The 22,209-nt window shown below is 35.8% G+C and overlaps 2 protein-coding genes across 3 annotated transcripts; one reads left to right on the top strand and one right to left on the bottom strand.

Annotated features, from left to right (window-relative positions):
• Positions 1 to 1,890: 1,890 nt before the first annotated feature.
• LOC142617452 (bifunctional purple acid phosphatase 26-like) lies at positions 1,891 to 11,446 on the bottom strand. 2 transcript variants are annotated; one of them, XM_075790329.1, is made up of 10 exons: positions 11,260 to 11,446; positions 10,702 to 10,895; positions 8,882 to 9,082; positions 7,701 to 7,812; positions 7,200 to 7,426; positions 5,491 to 5,629; positions 4,844 to 5,064; positions 3,715 to 3,836; positions 3,391 to 3,552; positions 1,891 to 2,377 (listed from the first exon to the last, which is right to left on the bottom strand). In XM_075790329.1, the coding sequence occupies exons 2-10, from the start codon at positions 10,891 to 10,893 to the stop codon at positions 2,323 to 2,325; spliced, it is 1,431 nt and encodes a 476-aa protein (XP_075646444.1). In that variant the 5' UTR covers positions 10,894 to 10,895; positions 11,260 to 11,446; the 3' UTR covers positions 1,891 to 2,322. The 2 variants fall into 2 exon arrangements, with proteins under 2 accessions (XP_075646444.1, XP_075646451.1); XM_075790336.1 differs by having other exon boundaries at positions 11,279 to 11,413.
• A 4,991-nt stretch (positions 11,447 to 16,437) lies between these two features.
• Positions 16,438 to 18,244, top strand: LOC142617466 (uncharacterized). Its single transcript, XM_075790348.1, has 2 exons — positions 16,438 to 16,503; positions 16,641 to 18,244. The coding sequence occupies exons 1-2, from the start codon at positions 16,494 to 16,496 to the stop codon at positions 17,828 to 17,830; spliced, it is 1,200 nt and encodes a 399-aa protein (XP_075646463.1). The 5' UTR covers positions 16,438 to 16,493; the 3' UTR covers positions 17,831 to 18,244.
• The last annotated feature ends 3,965 nt before the right edge of the window (positions 18,245 to 22,209 follow it).

Below are 22,209 nucleotides of genomic sequence, written 5' to 3'. Positions count from 1 at the left end.
ATCTATAAACTTATTTTTTATGTATAATTTTAGACTACAAAAATTCAAAATTTAAAACATTCAATTAATGACATAGTTATTGATCTTTAATCTTTTTAAAATTTTGTAAGAATAGATGATATAAGAAGAAAATGTAATTAAATGGTGGATTTTTCAAAATTCATATCTAATAAAAAATTATTGAATGAAGTTGTAGCCTTAATCTATAGCTAAGTTTGTTGCCAAATTTTAATTATGTTGGCTTAAAAAAAATTTAGGACAGTCACAAAATTTTTTTAAGGATAAAAAAAATATAAATTTTAAAATTTATACATAATAACTTTTTTTTCGAGGTCAAGGTGGTCTTTTGACCACCCTAGACTCTATGTGGAACAACCCCTGAGAGCTTCTATACTTCTAAATCTTCTTTGATGCTGCTTGAAGTGTTGATGTCTTGGTGTGTGGAAAATATAAATGCCTTAGGAAGGCTTCTATTTATAGGAGTTTGGGATGTGTGAGCAACACATGGCGGAATCTGATTGGTGACACATGTCACAGCCTGATTGGAAGAGCTTTAAGACTTTTTCTTCAAGACACATGACATCATTTGATTGGCCAAAATGTCTTGATTTTGAAGGTGACACATGTCAGCGCTCGATTGGATTGCTTATATCATTGCTTACATGCACCAATGTGTAATTGGCATTTTGCATACTTTTTATGTTTTTATTTCAATAACACTGACAAATCTTTATTGATTTCTGAATGGTGTAGTAGAAACTAGTTGCAACACGTGGCGCTTTGTAATTGGCCATACGTTGTGAACTTGGTAGTATAATATGCTAGTTTATGATAAATTGGAAATTTTCTCTCTCTGCAAGTATGTCCATTGAATGTTGGATAAAATACGGCAACAAAGATGTAGCAATGATTTGCTGACGCTGGATTCAAGTCTTATCATTGACAAGGCTATACAATATGCTCGATATATACCAGTTTATAGGCTTGTTCAGTAATGTTAGGGCAGTGATGCAGCTTAATTTTTGATAATGACTTGGCTAGAGCAATCCACCCAAGTCAAAACATAATGAGCTCTGGCAACTCTGTACTGGGTTTCCAATATGCTGTGCTAGTCAGTCTTTAAAAGTAGTGAGAATTTTCTGAGCAGTCTGGACTACAATGTAAATTTTCATGGAAGACATCCCTGACTCCTGAGATTAATTTAATTCAGTAGCAGGATTCAACCTGCTTTTGAATATAGGGTTGATGTCTTAATTCATCAAAAAAGAAAAAAGAAAAAAGAAAAAAGAATCTAAGGTTGATTTCTTAGGACATCTCTTAATAATTCACCACTGAATGAATTAATTTAGAGGTGTATGCTGCTAACAACCTAACAGAAATTTCCTTAGAAATGGTTGCATTCTACCCTCAACTTGATGGATTAAGAGCAAATCGAATACCAGTTGGAACTGTATATCCATCAACCTTAACTATACATCTTTTATGATATATTAACCCAAATTCTTGGATCTTGATTGTGTGAATTCAACATCAATTGTAATTAGATCAATTATTGATATCTTTTTTGTTCTAAGGGGTTTTATAAGTTGTACACACTTTCTAGGAAACTAACACATTCATGAGCAGGCACTCCAATCGTGCTCTATAAGTAGGCTTCTAAATTCCATCTCCAGCACCACTCACTCTACTTGCTTTTACTGTGGTCTAAGCCATTGTCTGAAGAGAATATTGACCGAAATTATGATCAAGAATAGCGCATTTGATAACATGAGCCAGTTTAGTCACAGGAAATTTCCCCCATATCCATCTTAAGTAATAGTCAGTCTTTCTTCTCAATTGTAAGAGACAGTTTGAATCCAGCAAAAAATAAAATAAAAACGCAATTAAACATTTTCCCAGGAATACAATGCTTCTGTTAAAAACACCTCTTACTATCAACTTTACAATGGAGTCATATAACATTTCATAAAGTCTCCAAGAATAAGCTCCTATCTGACCATCTCCATGAAAATGGATAAAAGTTATTTATAACTTTGTGAAATTTCTACAAATTATCCCATGTACAAAATATTTACTCAATTCAAGCGCAACAGCAACAAAATAAACTTCTTTGCCATGTTATGTATAAACTTCACATGAATGAAAAGTAGTTTCCGCATACGTCCGAATGCCAAAATTTTCTTTGACTAAATATACTTTGTACAAATCCCAGCAGTGGAAAAGACTTTAGTAACCCACATGCACCAACAGATCTATGGATGTAATTGAATAGCTTCAAGGAGTAGAGAAACTCAATCCAATTATTTCAGCAGTTGATTTCTCCTAGAGCTTACAATGACTCTTTTTTAGGCTCCTCCTCCTATGCAGATTGCTTGCCCTACATAAAAGACAATGTTAGTTGCAATATTTTTTTTATTTGTAAGTTACACACTTGGTGGGTCTTGAACCCATAATTTAACCCACCACCTTACTCTTACAATGGGAGGAGGTGGAAATTCATGAAATTAACAACTACTAACTACCAGTTCCTTTTTATTGAGAACATTTTCATGATTATGTAATTGACAACTAATGACTACACTCCTGAGATGTTAATGGGTGACTAGTTTTACTGAGAGGTATCTTGCATTTGGAGTCACTTGATTTTGACAGATGGGAGCAACAAATAGTGATATACCATGTAGTTTTGACTAGAATGCTCAAATCAGCATATCGCAGAACACTAGTAGTCACACCGATAAGCCATTTACTAAGAAAATCACCAAAGCTGAATCCAAATATCAGAAATTTACTGCATCTATTGTCCTTATAAAATTTTTTATCAGTGCCTGTTGTCATTCTAACATAATAGGACCAAACTGTAATCATTGAATCCTATCAACAACACCCCTTCCCCCCTTCCCCAAAAAAGAAGAAGAAGAAAAACTCTCCCTCTCTCTCTTTCGTTTTTCAGGACCTGCATCCTGCTATCCATATGGCCAAACATAACAATAGATATCCAGCAATGTAACGTATAATGACTAAAAAAAAATCATGACTGCAACCTTTGTTGGCATCTAGAGACTGTCATTTTCTAATCTTGACCACAACAAAACTATGATGATTACGGTAGTGATTTACCGTCACGATATTTTTTACAATTAAAATTTTGCCTTGGCAGAACAGATTTAATTGTCTTAATCCAGATGTACTCTACATACAAATACTATTAGAATATAGCACGTTTTAGGTGGCTCTAGGATTCTTGAACATTTATATGTGCCAGACACAGATGCCACATTAACCCTTCATATTTCCATGAGTTCCTCTAATCAGGTCAGACAGGTAGAGACTGAACATTTGCATTCAGAAGTGTTTCATGAAAAAGAGTTGGACAGAGATCGTACTTACCAGTACTGATTGTAAAATACTACAGAATCTGTCTGTACTTTTTTTCCATCATCATTTCTGTTCCAATGGTAGAACGCATGGGTTCTGTTCCTGATCTCCAATGTAGAATGACCGTAACTGGCTTCCCGGAATGCAGAATAATCTGGTTGTGGGTCCCAAAACCTACAAAGAAAGTACATATATCCAGATATACGAAAATGTACAATGAAATTGTATGTGCAGCAAAGAAATAATTGGGGACCTTGAAACCTTCAAAAAGTTATTCCACTTCATAATAAAATTGAAAACAATTGGACAATTTTCAAAAGATACAATTTTCTTTACCTTCCAGCAAGACCTTCCTGATTTCCTCCATCTCCAACAGTTATGTACACTGGAGCTGATTTGTCAGGAATGGGGTAACGGTCACCGCTGGATACGTTGTAATGTATGTTTGAGATGCGATACTACAAATCAAAAACATTTCTTTTTTTGAGATGAAGCTAGTACTTTGATGTTTTTAGGTGAATTGCATGAGTGAACAACATTATAAACACCATATTATATATATATATATAATAGGAAACCTTGCATTCAAATGATATTGTAGAATTTACTTGTAAGTCAGACTATATACTGGTGATGTGCAATGAAAGATATATTAAGAAGATTAATATGTCATTTCCTGTAATTTTCATGTGAATTCAACTCTGGGACATGCCTGACAGGATAATGGTGTAATATATCAGGGAGAAAAGTGCTGAATGAAAAGAATGCAATCAAGCACCACAAATTTTTTTTTTGGACAACATAGGGAAAACCTTTCTAAAGAAGATCCCTATGAATTCACCTCTAGCTAGTAAAACTTGTGGGCAACTAACTCCACCCACAAGAATCAGTTGTCAGGTAAGCAATTTATGCTCATACCCAAGAGCACAATCACTATGAAAGAATATAATGAAAAATTCTTTCAAACCATTTAATAGATTAATTTCTGGCTGGTAGAGCCTACCTACCTACTTGCTTCTTCTCTTTGAAGTTCTATCTTTTAGTGCTTTGATCTAGAGAAGATTCAAAGATATTCCTTACGATCTGGCAAGAGTGAGGAATTTAAGTAAATTTCATAAAATCAAAAATAAAATATGCACAATGTGGCCTTGGGGCAGATTCATAATCCAAGTGGCTGTGGCCCTTAAGGATACACTTCAAGAATTGACCTTAAAGCAAATTGAGAATTCAATAATAGGAGGCAGGGGATCAGTGACAGTTTTGGATGCTGTGGTGTCATAAGATTCCTATTTGTTGAACGAAAAGACGTATGTATTGACAAGAGACTCAATACGGTACCAGAAAGGGCACAAAATGGAAAGAATATCCTAGCTTAAATGTAAAGTATATATAGTATACTTGTGCTTATGTTAATTTATTTATTTACCCATAGAAAATGGACACTAAAAGGAAAGAAATTCCTTACTGATCTTTCATAGGCATGTACATGGCCAGCAAAGATGAGATCGACTTTGAAACAGACAAACCAGCTCTCAAAGACAGCTCGCATACTTTCACCTTCCATATAGTGGGCTAAGTTACTGCTGTAGAGGGGCATATGCATGAGAATAATCAGCCAAGGTGTCTTCTCTCTATCCACTTTTTTTAGCTCTTCTCGCAGCCACCTCCATTGAGGTGTATATTTCACTGAATGGAAAAATTTTAACAATCTCCTTGAGGTTAGAAATACATACATTCTACAGAAAAACAAATGAAAAAAAAAAAAGAAGAAGAAGAAGAAGAACAGTGAGTAATCTATTTCCATATGAAAACTGCCGTTTTGGTTGATCCAAGCCTTTCAGATTTAGGAGGATAAATGTGTAGAGAATTCCAAATTTTGGATTAGAAAAGCACCATGGCAACTATAAACCATACTTTTATCAAGTACGCATTGAAACTATTCACTGAAAAAAACTTAAATTTTATATACAGTTAGGGCATTAAAAACTTTAACCAAGGAAATCATGACTATCATAGCCATATAATTATAACCATATCTAAAGATAAAATGTCATAACAAACTGGTGATCAGCATGCATCACTGCAACAACAAACAAGGATACTACAAATTACCAAATGAAGAATAGCTGGATAGGACAATAATATGCGCAGATGCCCGTCGGACAGCATACCAAAGAGGATTGCTGCTATTGGATGCAATATGGGGTGTAGAAAACCTTTGTAGATATGACTTAAATGGAAGAACTTCCCCCTGAAAAATACAAAATATGTAATCATTTGTAACAAATCATAATAACAGAAGTGGATAACATCATACTTAAGCCTGGCAATTTAAAAGCAACAAAAACCATGTTTATAGATATAGGCTTCAAAAAAAAAAAAAAAAACCTGTGTTTATATAGAAACTTTGGAAAGCAATCAACCGTAGGGGAAAAGATTCTATCAAGTACAATGTTGTACCTATCAAGATTTGGTAATATATCAATAAATTAGATAATCTAGCATGTGTTAGTAAAACCCCTAGATGCGATTTTTCCCCTTTTTTTTGGGGGGGGGGGGTGGATCTCCAGCCTCTCCAATTATTGGGAAGCAATTCAGTTATTAGCATTCACTGAACTAAAAGTCAATCACAGAAAAGGGCACAAGCACATCCCTAGTACATGTGAACTATACAAAGGATAAGACAACAACAAAAAAGAAAAAGCAAATAATTAACATCTAAAATTCAACTGATCTAAGAACACGAAAAAATCAGTTAACAAAGTTGAGCTGGTAGCCTCTTCCCACTCATATAAGGAATGCAATAATAGGAATTTCAGCTTCATTTCTAAGAGTTCACTGTGTTGTAGTAGTATATATCCCAATCTTAGACTGCTCTTAAGAATGACGGATTCCAATGAATGCCTCCTATGAAGCAGAGCAATCTAAACATGCTGCCAGCGTTGTGTCTCTATTCATCCCCGCACCAAATATCATGCCAGAATCTAATTTTGGATCCATCCCCAGCCACATAACATATGAATTTAGCAAACATAGCCCAGCAAATGATCCTCTTCATTTGCTTAGAGACAAATTCATGCTTAAGGTGTGATTCTGAGAAATCTAAAGTACACATGGTATTAAGTCATTTAAAATCTCATTCCATCAAATATGGGACGAAAACTGGTGGTAACTGATTTTAAGTGAGATGTCACCATGCACCATTAGGTAATTTAGGTTTATGAGAATAAAATGTACAATATAAAATGGAATATCTCAATTTTAGAAGAACTCAGATAAGCAAAGAGTTTTTGAGCAATACTGGAAGACAAACTGAAACTCTGTCGTATCAAAAAAGAAGTAACCCCATAGTTTCTTAAATCAAACATCCAACAAGAGAAAAAGTCAGGAAATCCTTAAGAGGCAAGTTGCTAGTTTACGTAATAAACACAATAACTGGCATCTAGAGGACAGCTCTAGCACTTCAGAATAGATCATGACCAAGCCTCTTGGCAATTTCATTGGATACATCTGGTTAAGGTGAAGCAACATATCAAAATAAGCATCAACCTCACAAACTGCATGCCACAAGATGCTCTTGCAATATAACAAGGCCACTTATAAAGCTCAATGTGACACTTAATGCATGCATATATGTCAAATAAGATGAGGAATATATATACATATATATAAACACAAATGCATGTATGTATGTACTTCACACAGCATCAATGTGTGCATGCTTACTTACACATAGGAACAGAAGTAATTAGTAAGCTCAAATAGTTGAAAGATAACAACAGGACTCTGAAAGTTTAGAAGGTAAAATATTGTCATAGTACCATGTCAGGCATATACTCTATTTCATGATTCCCAGCTGACCAAATCCATGGCTGATATGCAGTACTTCGCTCAATAAAGCAGCCCCATGAATCCCATCGAATACCAACATCATTATATGTATATCTATCAGCATAAGAGAGATCGCCAACATATAAGACAGTCTGTCCCCCACTCTGCATGTAATGCTCGAGAGTAGAAAGAGAATTAAATGTTTGACCCAAATCACCTAAAATGAACAGAACCAATTGAAGATCAGAAAACTCAATGCATATAGTCCTATATAATTAGCTGTTCTTCCAACGACACCATTTTGTTATATTTTCAATACAGTCCCATATGAATGAAAAATAGTCTGTTTCTATTTTCCCATTCAAAGGATGTTCAAATTGTGAATCGTCATTCATATAGTAAATCTTCTAATTACATAATTATAAAAAATAAAAAATAAAACCTTAATATTGTTCTTTTAAGAGATTATATAAAATAAAAGAATATGTTACCAATAACTCCAAAAGTATAGGAAGCATCTGGATCGATCTTTGGAGGTGTTTGAAACCAAAATTCACGAGAAGAGTCACCTACTCCAATCTTGTAGTAATACTTGGTGTTATACTAAAGACAAGATATTGGTACATGTTAGTATAATACTAAAAAAAATAAAAGATCGCAATATTACACAATACAACAATGAGTTTACAATGCCTAAAATTTGCCACTTGAAAATAGATAATCATAACTATTGTCAGCAAAGAGCCTCAGCAGGCTGACAAATGGAAACCTGCTAAAAGTATTACTTATATGCAACAAAGGGCAAAAGCATTTATTTTTTTCATGAGACATTTTGGATAAAACTTATATCAATGCAATAAAAGACCAAAAAAAGGAAAAGGCTGAACACATTAAAATATATATATATATATACACACATAACCATAGCTAAAACAAAAAAGAGAAATTAGAGATAGGTGCTGTGAGACACCATAATTGTGTAACACACAAAATATGCTTTGGAAAAGTATATGCCACCAAGAGTAGCATTCTACACCTGGAAAGCAGCATTTGGAAAGATCCTTATGACAGATAATTGAAGAAAGTGTGGAATAATCATTGCAAATTTGTGTTGTGAGTGTAAATAAAATACGGAAACAGTAGACAATCTACTTCTTCATTGTGATATCACTAAAGAAATGTGGACTTTTGTTTTTTTTTGGTTGTTTGGGGTTAGGTGGGTAATTCCAATGTACCAATAATTATCTTACCTTGCCCTGTATGGATTGCTGTCCCCTGAGGCCAACTTGCATGAGCATCAATTATGAATTACCTTTGCCATACACAAGTGTGGATGTGTATGCATAAGAGAAGAAGTAGACATATCAGTTCCATTGAGGATAATTGGGTGCCACCAAGAGCCTTGTGGCTCAACGGCACTGTCTAGTTCTTGCAGGGGGAAGAAACTGGGTTTGAATCCCCCCCCCCCCAAAAAAAACCCCCTAACTTGTTGTAAGCAAAAGAAAATAAAAAAGGATAAGTGGGTGCCTTTTTTGAGTACTTTGTTCATAATTGTGGACATTATCCAAGAGATCAATTACAAGAACATAGCATATACTAAGAATATTTTTTTATGCTTAATTAATTTGAGTACTCATGATAAAAAGCATATTACAGTTCAGTTTATAGTTACCTCAAGACCATCAACCAGACAGTGATGAATGTAGCCAGACTTGTAGTTGTAAAAGGTGTAGTTTGTCACTGTGCCCTCAGCAGTAAACTCAGAGTTATCCTTTGATGTGCCATATTGTACTTTACTGAGCCCTGGTTCAGCAGTTGTAACCCATGAAATTATGACAGCCTTTCCATCATAGTCACCTTGAGTGATATGCACCTACACCAAAAAAATTATGAGGTAAATATAGCAGGCAGGGAAGGGTATAGTACTACAGCTGTAGTATTTAAGAAAGGAAGAAAAAAACATACTGCCCCGCCCAAGATGAAATAATGTCCATTCTCCACGCTATTCACAACCTCATAGATTTTCTATAGACTAAATTTCAGCCCAATTTCATCCATGACTACAGTTTGTCGCACATCATGCGAATGACAAGTCAGAAAAACTTGGGCATAAGCTTATATGGGACAATAAACTCTAAAAATGGGGACGTGTTTGGGAAAGAAAAAAAGAATAGAACTAAAGGACAGTGCCTAGGAATCAGCACCTAGAGTAAAACCTAGGCATCAGCACCAAGCATAATAGGAACCCAGGAATCAATAGCTAAGTTTGCTTGGAATTAACCCCAAGCACTAGAAGAAAACTTCTGAACCAAAGTGAACTTTGAGCCCTTAAATAGAGTCCCCAAATTAAACCAAACGTGGAGTCATAATGAAATTACATCACATATGGGAATAAGATTCAAGTAATAATTAAATATCTCTAATAGTATCAATCACGATCAATTAGGTCCAAAAAAATCAGTCAACATTTTTATTTTGCTAAGTAAATAGAGGTTGGTGGGGTTTGAACCCCAGTGCCCAAGCACCACAAGGGGTGCTGGAACCATCAGCTCAATCAACTTATATGATTTAGAAGTAAGGGTATTGAGGCGCACATTCACACCATGTGAAGACCCAAACTAAGCATTTTGTGAAGTTGGAAGAAATTTTCCATCTAAATGCATGCTAGTTTCTAATGAGAACCAAACTATATGTCACAGAGCTCAATAAAAGTGCAAGGTGATGGTAAATCAATTCAAGTGTCCCAATCTAGTATCATAAACATAATGCTATGATCTTGTGTATTTAAACAATGTGCAAGTGTAAGCACAAAAGGTAGAAATTGCCAAGACAGTTGCTCTAGAAATCTAACAATATAATTGGATTGGGGGATTGAGAGAAGGATCCTCAACATCAATTGATTGAATATTCATAAGAAGGGAAAGGAGAGGATTTGAGGGGACACCAACTCCCTTATCAAACTCACCAATTTTGGCCCCCCCACCTCTCCCTCTACTCTTCTCCTCCCCTCTCTTTTCCATGCTAAACTTCCAATCACAGTGTAAGGATAAATCCTTCCTCAAAAAGGTGTTCCCAACACTATAGATAGAAAATGTTTTAATTTTACTGATAACATTCACATACTTTCTATAAGTGATTCATCCCTGATTTTTAACAGAAGCTCAAGAATACTGTTTAGATGCAGATTTACTACGACTGTCAAAGTCTTTCAGAAATGTTTCTTTGCACAAATCAAGGGTCAAAGCCAACTTGACAGTCAAAAGGCCCAAAACCCATAACCAATATATCTACATCCAGTTTTGAACTTGTAAAGAAACAAACCCTTAGCAAAACCAGATGGTAAAGCCAACGCAATGTTTCTAACCATATATTTGACAATCTAGACTCTTTACACAGTCGAAAATACTAAACACATGCATTAATTTCTACGCATTTCGAAGTTGCCAATTTGTAAATTTTGCAAACACAAAGTGAAAATAAATGAATGCTTACTTGCTGTGGGGCATTATGACCTTTTGGAATTGCAAAGGCTTCATTTTCAAGAGGGATATCAGTCGAAGGCCATTCGGAACGAACAAAAGTACTCGTGACTCTCGCATAACCGTGTCCCACAAAGCTCAAGATGATGAGTACTACAAGTAGATGTTGGTACAACAATAACCGCATCCCAAAAGACACCAGCATTGCTATTAATAATAAGATGAGAAAACATGAATTGACAACATAGCAGAATCTAATCTGTTACTACCATATAACTGAACTGAAGTCAAAATAAACCCAGGAATCATAGTCTGAAAGATAACCGCCATGACCCATCTGATTAAAAACATTTTCAGTTCTCAACCGTCCGATTTAGATCCACAAGCCCAGTGCCAACCAAACCCAGTTTTTAATTTTATCAAACAACCCCATCAAAACAAAGAGATCAAGCACAACAACAATTGACAATTTAGATGAAAATATTACGAGTACATGATCTGAATGAGAAAAAATAACAAAACATCTTATACTACAACAACATATTTTTACTCAAAGAGACTGCAAGAGCACCTGAACAAATGTAACGTACAGAGTAGGAAAAAGCTTGGTTGATACTTGACACCTTGATGGTGGTTTGGTTTGGTGTAAATGAGTTTTAGGAGCGTAAAATAGCAGCCAACGGTTTGTTCTTGTGTCCCTATTCTATAGTCGGCTCAGAGCTGCAGACTGCAACTTTCTTATATAAGGTTCCGTCTATGGAAAATTGTCAGCCAACGGTTTTTTTTTTTATAATTAATAAATTTATTTAATAAACTCATTTTAACTTCTTTTTTTTTGTTTTTTTGGTTTTTTATTAGTTTATGGATAAGTAAGTAATAACTTATTAATAACAAGTTTATTTTTATTTATATAAATTTCGGTAGTTACAATTAGTGGAAATTTGAACATTGATAAAATGTTTCATCACTGCTATCTTAAACAACAACCAAAAAACATTTACATTTACATTGAGGTGGTATGTTGTGAATGATTGAAAATATATTTTTCTTTTTGTTTCTTTTATCTTCTCAACCAAACAAAATAATGTTATTAGTAGGCACATATGAAATTGATGTTACACTAATAACAACTTACCTTTTTTTATTTTTTAGAAATATAATAACTTACCTCTTGAAATAAAATAAAAAAAATAAAAATTTATAATGTAAAGAAATTGTGAAAACATTAGATTAAATTACAAATTTCATCATTTAAGTTTATGGTCACTTTGATTTTGTTCCTTTACATTTAAATATTATGAATTTTTATTTTTAATATTACATATCACTTTGATTCGAATTATTCTATGTTCGTTGATAAGGTAGTAGATAAATGTCACTTCAACTAAAAATGACACATAACATTAACATGTTAAAAGTTAAACTACAGTGTTATTCCAAGTAAAAAAAAATTATTCACTTTTTTTTCCTTTAGCTAAAGTGCAAAACACACCCATGCTAAATGGCCAAAATTGTTGAAATGGTCAAATTTGTGACCATTTGACAAGATCATTGTTGAAACGATGTCGTTTTGCACTGGCTGATATGACAACTTTTTTATATGTCAGATGACTAGAACATGCTTGGGTTGCCAACATGTCATTTAACAACCAACACATGAGTTGATAATACAAATGAAATATAATTTCAAGATGTAAAATTCAAAAAACCCCCCAAACTTTAGGGTATAGTTTTTACTTTAGCCTAGACATTTATTATGATTAAGTTTGTATATTTGAACTTCTCAACAACAACAACAACAAAAAATGTATATGAAACTATATATTCGAGAATTAAAAATTTATTATGATTGTGTTTATATATGAAATTTTATTATGATTCTATTTAATACAAACGAAATATAACTTCAGAGTGTAAAATTTAAAAACTTCTCAAACTTTAACGTGTATTTTTTACTTTAGCCTAGACATTTATTATGATTAAGTTTGTATATTCGAACTTCTTAACAACAACAAAATGTATATGAGACTATATAGTCTAGAATTAGACATTTATTATAATTGTGTTTATATATGAAATTTTTATATTCTACTTTTTGTAGAGATTCTAATAGAGAATTTAAATATAGAATATAATTTAAATTCAACTAAAAATAAATGTGATATAGTAACTATGTGTAAGCCCCAGGAGGGGTGGCCCAGTTGGTGGAGATCCCGCAAGCAAGCACAAGGTTCCTCGTTCGAGTCGTGGCAGGTACCACGTGGGGGGTGGGCTCCTTGCTTGCTTTGCGCCTCTTTTGCTGGCTCTCTTGGGGTGCTAGGGTGAGGTCTGTGGCACCCCGGTCACAGTAGCTATGGCTCAATCCAACATTCCCTAACGGGAGGTACCCCTATTAGGTCACACCCTAGGGGGTAAGCCACATATGGTCGCCCCCGCCTCCCCTTTCGTTCATCAAAAAAAAAAACTATGCGTAAAATTATGAGATTTCAAAAATTTATGTGATACGACATTATAAGGTCAACCAAACGTAAAACAACTTCAATTGTATACATAAATGCATGTGATTATTTAAAACAATGTACCTTTATACAAAGAGTTATCGCAGCTAGGTCAATGAATATGTGTTGGTTATTACTAATGAGGATGTTAAGGTGCTTGATAGAGGTGATGAACCTAATAGCTTGTTTGGATGGAGGGGTAGTAGAGGGGAGTAGAGTAAGTTAAATAATCTTATTTCGGGGTTTGGAGGGGTTCTATTTACTTTTAACCCCTCATTTTTAATTCTCCCAAATTTAAGAGATTTTGAGGGAGAGTAGAGCATAGAAATACTTGACCAAATAAATTACCAAATTTACCCTTACCATATTAACAAAATTACAATCTTTTAAAATGCTAATTATTTCCCTCTCCTTTACTTTATTTTAAAAATATCTAAACAAGATGAAGGATAAACATTCCCTTCTACTCTCTACTCTACTTCTCCCCTCTCCTCTACTTCCTTCTACTCTCCTCTCCCTCCAAACTTCCCAACATAGCATAAGAGTTGGCAACCCCCCACCTACAAGCATGGTCAAGCTCAATGTGGATGCAACTATCGCTGGTAATATAATTGCCTTTGCAGTGGTGGCAAGAGACAATTATGGTCAAACTACATGAGTTGTGCTCTCCTTTGCAAGTTGAGGCATCAACTTTTCTATGGGACGGCCCAAGTGGGGGCGGACCCCCCTTGGGCCCAAAAAAAAATTTTAATAAGTAAATTTTCCACAAAAAAGAAGAAGAAGAAGAAGACTTGGGCCCCCCTCCCCCCCTTCTTTTTAGCCCAGGCCCCCCTCCAAAAATCTTAAACCATCCCATTGAGTTAGCAAGCCTAGAGCCCGTGTAAAAAAAAAATAGTAAACCCACTAACCCAATAGTCCAAAACCAAACGAAAAAACGAATTGAAAAAAAAGAACTAATGAACTGATGTTGGTGATGAACTGATGAATTGAGGAGGAGAAGGAGGGGAGAGAGAACCAGCTTGTTCAAGTGCCGATAGAGATGGACGAAGACAAAGGTGGATTTGAATACGAGTACATGAATGGAAGAAGTGCCCAGCACAAGACTATGAATGGTGGAGTTGGAGGAGGACGAGGAGTAGAAGTGGAGGCTCGTGCCAGTGGCGCTTCTAGTTCTGCTTCGGCTTCGGCTTCTCACACGAGCGAGCTCACCATCGCCTTCGAAGGCAAGGTCTACGGTTTCCCAATGGTTACGCTTGATAAGGTTTGCGAGTACTATATATATCTCTCTCTCTCTCTCTCGTTTTTTGGGGCTATATACTCTGTTTGGTTCTTGAGAAAACCCAATGGAAAAACAAAATCAAGTATTGAGTAGCACTATCTAGCTTTACTCTTTTTAGTGTGTGTGTGTGTGTGTATATATATATATATATTTAGTAAATGTTTATAGTTACTTTGATTCCTATTTGTTTGTTATAAGTTGTTTACTTATAGAAATGTATCAGTTTGTTTGTTAGGTGGGGTATAATAAATTCATAGTGTCGGTAGTGAAACTGGATAAGGTCAAAAATAAGGAGACAAGACAAAGACAAATAGATAACTAAAAGCAGAGATACAAAGACCAAAGACAAAAGAAAAAAATAAATCATATAATATAGTAAATTGTCACATAAATTTAAGAAAATAACAGTGATTCACTTACGCCTATTGTTAACTTATAATGCTAAATTAGAGAAATTTATAAATTGAAAAGAAGTGAAAAATACTAAATTTATACATTGAAAATGATATAGCTTTGACATTTATTTTGGATTCAATCATAGATGATTTTGAAGATTTAAAATAGCGTCAAGTTCTCTTTTCATAGATGATTGTATTAAGAAGTAATAGTGTTTCGTGTCTTTTGTTTTTGTTGGTAGTTGATTATATCTTAATATATTAAGAAACAATGATTTTTGTGTATTTGTCTTGGTTGATAGTTTTTTAATACTATATGAATGCATATTTGAAAAAAAAAAAAAATTTCGCTAAACTCCAAGCCCTGAGCTTGAAATCTTGGGTTCGTCCCTGTCTATGGGCCTTATAAGTCTGTGTTGACGATCTGAATGGAATGAGAGTGCCAGTTGATTGGTCCATTAGCACTATTATTTGTAATTCACTTGAACTTAATATATCTTTCTCTAGTTATAACTTTAGTTGGGTTAGAAGAAATCTAAATTTTACAACCCACACTACTACCAAGCTTACTGTTAGGCTTAAAAGTTGTTTTTGTTGTAATAAGGACTTTCCCCAAAAGTCCTTTAAGATGCTTGTGGGTAATTCTTTTTATTTTGGAGCAAAAAGTTTAAAATAAATTATAATTAGGGTTTGCTTAATGAATACTCTTATGGCCTGTTTGGATGGAGGGGGGAAGGAGGGGGAGTGAAGGGGAGTAGAGTTGAGTTGAGTTGACTAAAAATAAGTTAATTTTGTGTTAAATCTACTCTATTTTCCATCTCTCTCTCAATCCAAACGTACCATTAGGGTATTTGTTAATGAGCAATTCAAAAAAAAAAAATTATTGCCACTTTCATTAAAAATATAAAAAGTTGAAAAAAAAAATAAGTTAGTTACTTTTTTCTTTTCTCCTTATTTTTTTTCCGTTACTTTCTCTTATTTAAATACATTTTTATTCCATTATTTTCTTTAAAAAAAAAATAGTTCTTCTATTTTATTCCATTCATTTACGAACTCTCAAATGAAGCCTTAAAAGTACATTTACATTTTTCTTATAAAATAAAGAGGTGTTATATCTATAATATTTTTACAACAAATTATAGGTGGATAGTTGTTATTGATTCTAATATGAACCTATCACTGAAATGATTTTTCTACCACACCAATAACAACCTATCATATAAAATTTATTGTGAAAATATTGTAGACATAACATTTTTTTATAAAATAATAAGAAAAGGGTATCCTTGCTCCGAGGTGGTATACAATGCATCGGATGCATGGTGAGAGGAAATAAACATGCATCCAACGCAAGGTGTATTTTCTGAATACAAATCATTTGTATAACTTTTTGTGTACCACTCTATATTCCACTATCTAATTTTTATTTTATCTTTTTTTTTAAATAATTAAAATTTAAAATGAAAAGTAATTATACACATGAACAGTAAGGACTAATTGAACATAAAAGGCTGCATAAAAAGTGTTACAGGATTTGCATTCATACTTTCTGTCTTGCTCAGTGGACCGACTCATAGGATAAGAGAGGGTTTATTTCTGCTGTTTCTCGGAGAAGGCGCAGCGTACGGTACCTATGTTGAACGGTAGGTTCGTTGGTTGGTTTGTGGTCCTGCTTTTGGTTTTGGACCGGTTGTTGCTGTTGAGTTTCCTAGCTTCCCTCCCTGCTTGTCTCTCACGCTAATTCATACTGTTACTGTGCTCCTTCAAATCTAATTAGCAGCCATGGACCCAGAAGAATCTGATCACGAGGAATTACAAAATCAACATGCTCTACTTCTAGCACTACTAGGTGCGTTAAAAATGGCTTCCAAGGATCTACAATGCAACCTTCTTTCTCTAACCAACACCGACTTTTCCAAATCCAAAACCACCTTTGAAGCTCTTTCAAAGCTCGAAGCCGAGGCTGGCAACCTTCTCTCCACTGACTCAAATCTTTTCATGGTCTCTCAGTTGCTCTGCAACCTCAATACTCTGCTCGAAAAGCTTGAAAAATCTCAGGGATATAGCCTCAGTTCTCTTCTCTGCCGACAAATCACAAGCTACAAGATTTCCCAAGTTGCATTCACGATCGAGGCTGAAATTCAAGCGTTCCTTGACAGAGAAAATGTTCAAATTCTTGCACGAACGTTGAAAGATTCCGAGGCAGACGAGGACCATAAGGTTAAGGTTTTGATCGAGTTCAGAAACCGGGTGTGCCAAGGTTTCAATAGAGATTTTCAAGACTTAGTTTTGAAAGCAAAGGTATTTTCGATTCTAGAAACTATACTGTGTGATTCAATGTGTTCGAATCGGGTTCGAGACCAAGCGGCTCTTGTTATAGATGCTTTAGCTAGATTCAATAAGAATGTTTTTGTGGGATTAGTTTTTATGGGTCCCATTGTTGGAGCCTTGGTTTCAATGGGTTCATGTTGTTCAATTCAAGTTCTTTGTTCACTGATCAAATTTATTAGAACTCCTTTAATAGATGAAATGGAATCGAATGGTGAAATCCCAAGAATTATCAATCTCTTGAGCTCAGAAGAGTTGCCTATTCAAGCTGCAGCCTTGGATTGCATTCTTGAACTTGCTTATTGTGGGAGGAAAGAAGTGATTGAAGCAATGCTTGGAGGAGAATTGGTGGAGAAGCTCATGGAGTTGCAAAGATTGGAACATGGAAATGAAGATCTTGAGAAAGGTCAATTGAGTCAGACAAAGAATGAAGGAGTTTGTGAGAGGGATTTTGTGCAGAATTTTCCATTTGAAATCTGTGTTGTGAGGTTTGCAGTGCAAATAGAAGTGGGAGAAGGGTTAAATCAAGTAGAGAAAAGAGAAGTTAAATTGGAAATATTAAGGAGAGTCAGAGCGGCCTCTGTTTCTGAAGCAGAGTCAGCCACCATTGAAGCAGAGGTATTATGGGGTTCTTCACCTTGAAATTCGATTGAAGCATGATGTTATTTTATTTTTTATGTAGGGTTTATAGTGTTATTTGGAGAGAGAATTTAGTGTTTTTTTTTTATTAGAGAAAGTTTTGGCCGGCACAATTTTTGCCACAATTGATATGGTCGATTGTGAGTGGTGGACTATTTTAAAATGTGATCGTCCATTACTCAAAATCAACCCGGCTGTGATCAAAATTGTGGCAATTGTGGCAAATAGTCTGATCCTATAACAAATGGTTTTTTTCTTTTTCTTTTTCTTGAGTTTTAGTTTTAGGGTTTTTTTTTTTTTTGCCGAATACTTTTAGGGTTTAGATTAGTCATGATCTTGATTTTCAATAGAGGTTGTCTGAAACACCCAACATAAAATTTATGGGCCCCATGCATTATTGTGGTGGTGTATTCAGTAGCCATATGTCCCATATTAGTAACACTAATGCTTGAAATTAGGTAACACTATACAACATCAGCACCAGAAATCAGTGCTGATATTCTGTTTGCAGATTGTGGTTTGGACTGTGGTGGATATTAAATGGAGGCGATGGTAATGCTAGTGCCACTGGCACTGATTGTTTTTTACCACTAAAAAGCTAAAATGAAGTGCGCTCATTTTTCATTTTGAGCCTAATTTGTTGATCAATGTGTACAGGAGCATAGAGTTTCTGATTCATGTATGTAAATGAGTTGGAAAACTCCAAACCAAAAGTTCAAAAACATAAGGAGAGTTCTAGAATTTTGAATCAATTTTCCAAATGACCTATGTCTTGCTATATGAGTTTTATATCAAGTATCAACAATTTTCCGGGGAAATACATGATTGAGTGTTTTACATAACAATTTAAGCATACTTCTAGGTCAAAAATTGTCATTTTAAGGTCCTAAATAAAATTTTCTATCATTTATTGTCAACAGCCATGTCCTGGTTCCTCTTTGGTACCTCTAAGGTATGCTATCGACTACAAACAAAATTGAAATGATGAATTTGCAAACCCCCATTATAAACTCACTCATTCTCTTCGATTTTTAGCCGGATGTAAGACTCATGGCAAATAACTAATCGAAAAGTCATTAAAAAGTCACGTCAAACACGCAGATTTTCCTCTCTTGCAGCACCAATTTCCTATCAGTCAAACTCTCCTCCCATCCTCAAGAAGTTGACACAGAAGTCATTGTTCTCGTTTGATATGCACCTCGAACATTAATATTGAGAAGAAAATAGACAGACGAAATATTCTACAAAGCAAGCCTTTATTTCCTCTCTACCCGAGATCCAATTCCCACGATTTTCTTCAAGGAAGTAAATTGAATTCTTACTTCTGCTTATGATGGTTGAGAGGTGTACGTATTAAGTCTGCACTCATGAGCCTTTGGATGCAAGATTTTTGTTCCACATGCATTCCTCTCGGATAAGACATTTCCTGTAATTCTTGCAAATTGTTTTCACTGCCCAAATTTTCAGCTGATGGCTCCTTAACTTGGAAGTTCCTTCACGTTTATTCTAGAATGAATATTACCAATGACCACGCCATTCCATCTTCTAAAGAGACATTTGGTATTTTTTTTAATTTGCTACTGAGTATGAAAGGAGCAGATACCTGTACTGAATGGTTTAGAAAATTTTTTATGCTCACCTACTGTACTGAGGAGAATATATGTGTGGTTAGAACTCAGAACCCAAAATAAGCCTGTTAGAAATACTGAATTGAATAGTATTGTATTTCTCAAGTAAAATAATATACATGAGTGCCTTTATATAGGAGGCATATGAGTGCTGTACAAGTAAATATGAGTGCAGTACAAGTAGTACAGTGTGCAGTACAAGTAAGTGATCTAAATGGGCCAAGCCCACATATGAGTGTACGTTAACAGCCTCCCTCAAACTCAAGGTGGATGTGAGACCAACTTGAGGTTGTCAACCAAATCACGAAGGCGTCCCTTAGGATGGGACTTGGTGAAGATATCTGCAAGTTGATCTTTGGAGGAGACAGAGAAGAGCTTGAGAGCACCATGAACAAGATGATAACGGATAAAATGACAGTCAATCTCAATATGTTTAGTCCGTTCATGGAAGACATCATTATGAGCAATGTGAATGGCACTCTGATTATCACAATAAAGAGGTGTAGCAGAGGATGTAGACACACCTAAGTCTGTAAGAAGCCATCGTAACCAAAGAAGCTCGGATGTGGTATCGACGAGCACGATATTCGCTGATCTTTGGAGCGGGCCACGAAAGGTTTGTTTCTTACTTCGCGAAATCAAGGAAGAGCCAAGTAGAAAACAATGGCCAGTGGTGGACCTACGATCGAGTGGGATCTCCTGCCCAATCGGCATCGAGAGAATGCACGAAGTACAAGAGGAGATTAAGGCGAGTAGAAAAGGCCATGGAAGAGAGTACCCTTCAGGGTAACGAAGAATGCGCGAGAACGAGCGGCATAGTGAGTCGACCGTGGAGCAGGACAAATGCGGCTGACTGATGAACGGCATAAGAAATGTACGGACGTAAGCTTGTGAGATAAACTAGGCTGCCAACTAATTGTACGTAAAGAGAAGGATTAGACAATGGTTTCCCAGGGAGTCGGATGCGCATTAAGCTCAAGGCGGGGTGTCAACGGTTTTCTTGTCGGTGAGTCCGGCACGAGACAAAAGATCGAAGCATACTTGGCTTGAGTAATATAAAGACCATCGAGGAACGAGTGATTTCAAGCCCAAGAAATAGCTAAGATGTCCAAGATCTTTCATCTCAAAGCTGGCGACTAAGAAAATCCTTGAGTTCTTGTATGCACCACTAAGGTCATCACCGGTTATGATCATATCATCCACATAGAGGAGAAGTAGAATGATGCATTTATCGGTACGACGAAGAAATAAGGCGGCATCATAAGGAATTTGGCGAGTGTAACCCAGCGAGAAATAGTAGAGCTAAATTTTGCAAACCGGGCTCGAGGAGCTTGTTTAAGACCATACAATGCTCGGCGAAGGCGACAAACCTTGTTGGAGTCAATGGAGAGACTGGAGGAGGTTGCATGTAAACTTCTTCACTCAAGTCCCCATTAAAGGAATGCATTTTTAACATCCATCGAAAAAGATCCCATTTTCTAGCGGCGGCAACGCAGCCGGAGGGCACGAACGGATGAGATGCGGGCAAGTGGTGCAAAAGGTCTCTTCATAATCAATCCCATACTCCTGTGTAAAACCTTTTGCAACAAGGCGAGCCTTATAGCGCTCGATGGACCCATACGAGCGAGTCTTAATCTTGTAGATCCACACAACCAACCACGAGGCATCCGGGAGGGAGAGGAACTAAGTCCCAAGTATGGTTTTTGGTTAATGCATCAATTTCCTCTTTCATTGCAACACTGCCATAAAGGGTCGAGTGGAGGCCTCACGATAGGTTTGAGGCTCATGGAGTGTAGCAAGTGCAGTGTAACAATGGTAATCAATTAAATGTGTAGGAATGGATCTTACCAGGGTTGAGTGACGAAGTGTAATTTCTTGTTGAGGTGGAAGGTCTTGTGGAGTATCTTCAGGCGGAAGCGAGGAGCGGAGGACCTAGGCTCGAGTTGGGATAGCTCGTCATCGATACGCTCATCTTCGACACGGAGAAGAGACATTAAAAGGATCGGGTGTTTGTATAGAAAAATCTAAAGGAGGATCAATAGGAGTTGGAGAAGGAACATGAGACTCCTCTGGAAAGACTTCAAGTACAGAGGAGGTAGTGAGGGAAGAACGAAAATGAGAGAGTTCAACAAACAAGCGGTGTTCCCAGAAGACAACATTACGAGAAACACGAAGGCGATGAGAGACAGGATCATAACAGCGATACCCTTTTTGTGTTTCGCCATAACCAAGGAAACAACAAAGTCTAGATCGAGGCTCAAGTTTGTTGTGCTCATGAGACTGAAGAAGAACGAAACAAGCAGATCCAAAAGAGCGAAGGTGATGATAGTTAGGGGGTGACCCAAAGAGGCGCTCATACGGAGTTTGATTATGGATGACAGTGCTTGGAATGCGGTTAATGGTGTGAACAGCATGAAGAGCAACTTCACCCCAGAATGGAGGAGGAACCTTGGCAGAAAGAAGAAGAGTACGAACAGTGTCAAGAATATGACGAAGTTTACGTTCGACTCGACTATTTTCTTTGAGAGGTACTGGACAAGTTAGATGATGTACGGTGCCATAGGAGTGTAACGAGCTTGAAAAGCATATTGAGTGTATTCAAGAGCATTATCGAACGAAATATTTTAATTCTTTTGGAGAATTGGGTTTCAACCATTTTTGCAAAGTTCTTGTATATTGGCAAAATTTCGAACGAGATTTCATAGGAAATATCCAACTATAACGAGAATAATCATCGATGAAAACAACAAAATA

Source organism: Castanea sativa, chromosome 1 (assembly GCF_040712315.1).
Source record: "Castanea sativa cultivar Marrone di Chiusa Pesio chromosome 1, ASM4071231v1".
In the NCBI taxonomy this organism is placed as follows: Eukaryota; Viridiplantae; Streptophyta; class Magnoliopsida; order Fagales; family Fagaceae; genus Castanea; species Castanea sativa.
This window is presented reverse-complemented; position numbering and strand designations above follow the sequence as displayed.

Coding starts and splice junctions, on each gene's coding strand:
- LOC142617452 (XM_075790329.1), bottom strand. CDS start 10,893: ATGCTGGTGTCTTTTGGGATGCGGTTATTGTTGTACCAACATCTACTT. Junction 5,630..7,199: donor TAGAGTATATGCCTGACATG/GTACTATGACAA, acceptor TGTATTTTTCAG/GGGGAAGTTCTTCCATTTAA. Junction 3,553..3,714: donor CAGGAAGGTCTTGCTGGAAG/GTAAAGAAAATT, acceptor CTTTCTTTGTAG/GTTTTGGGACCCACAACCAG.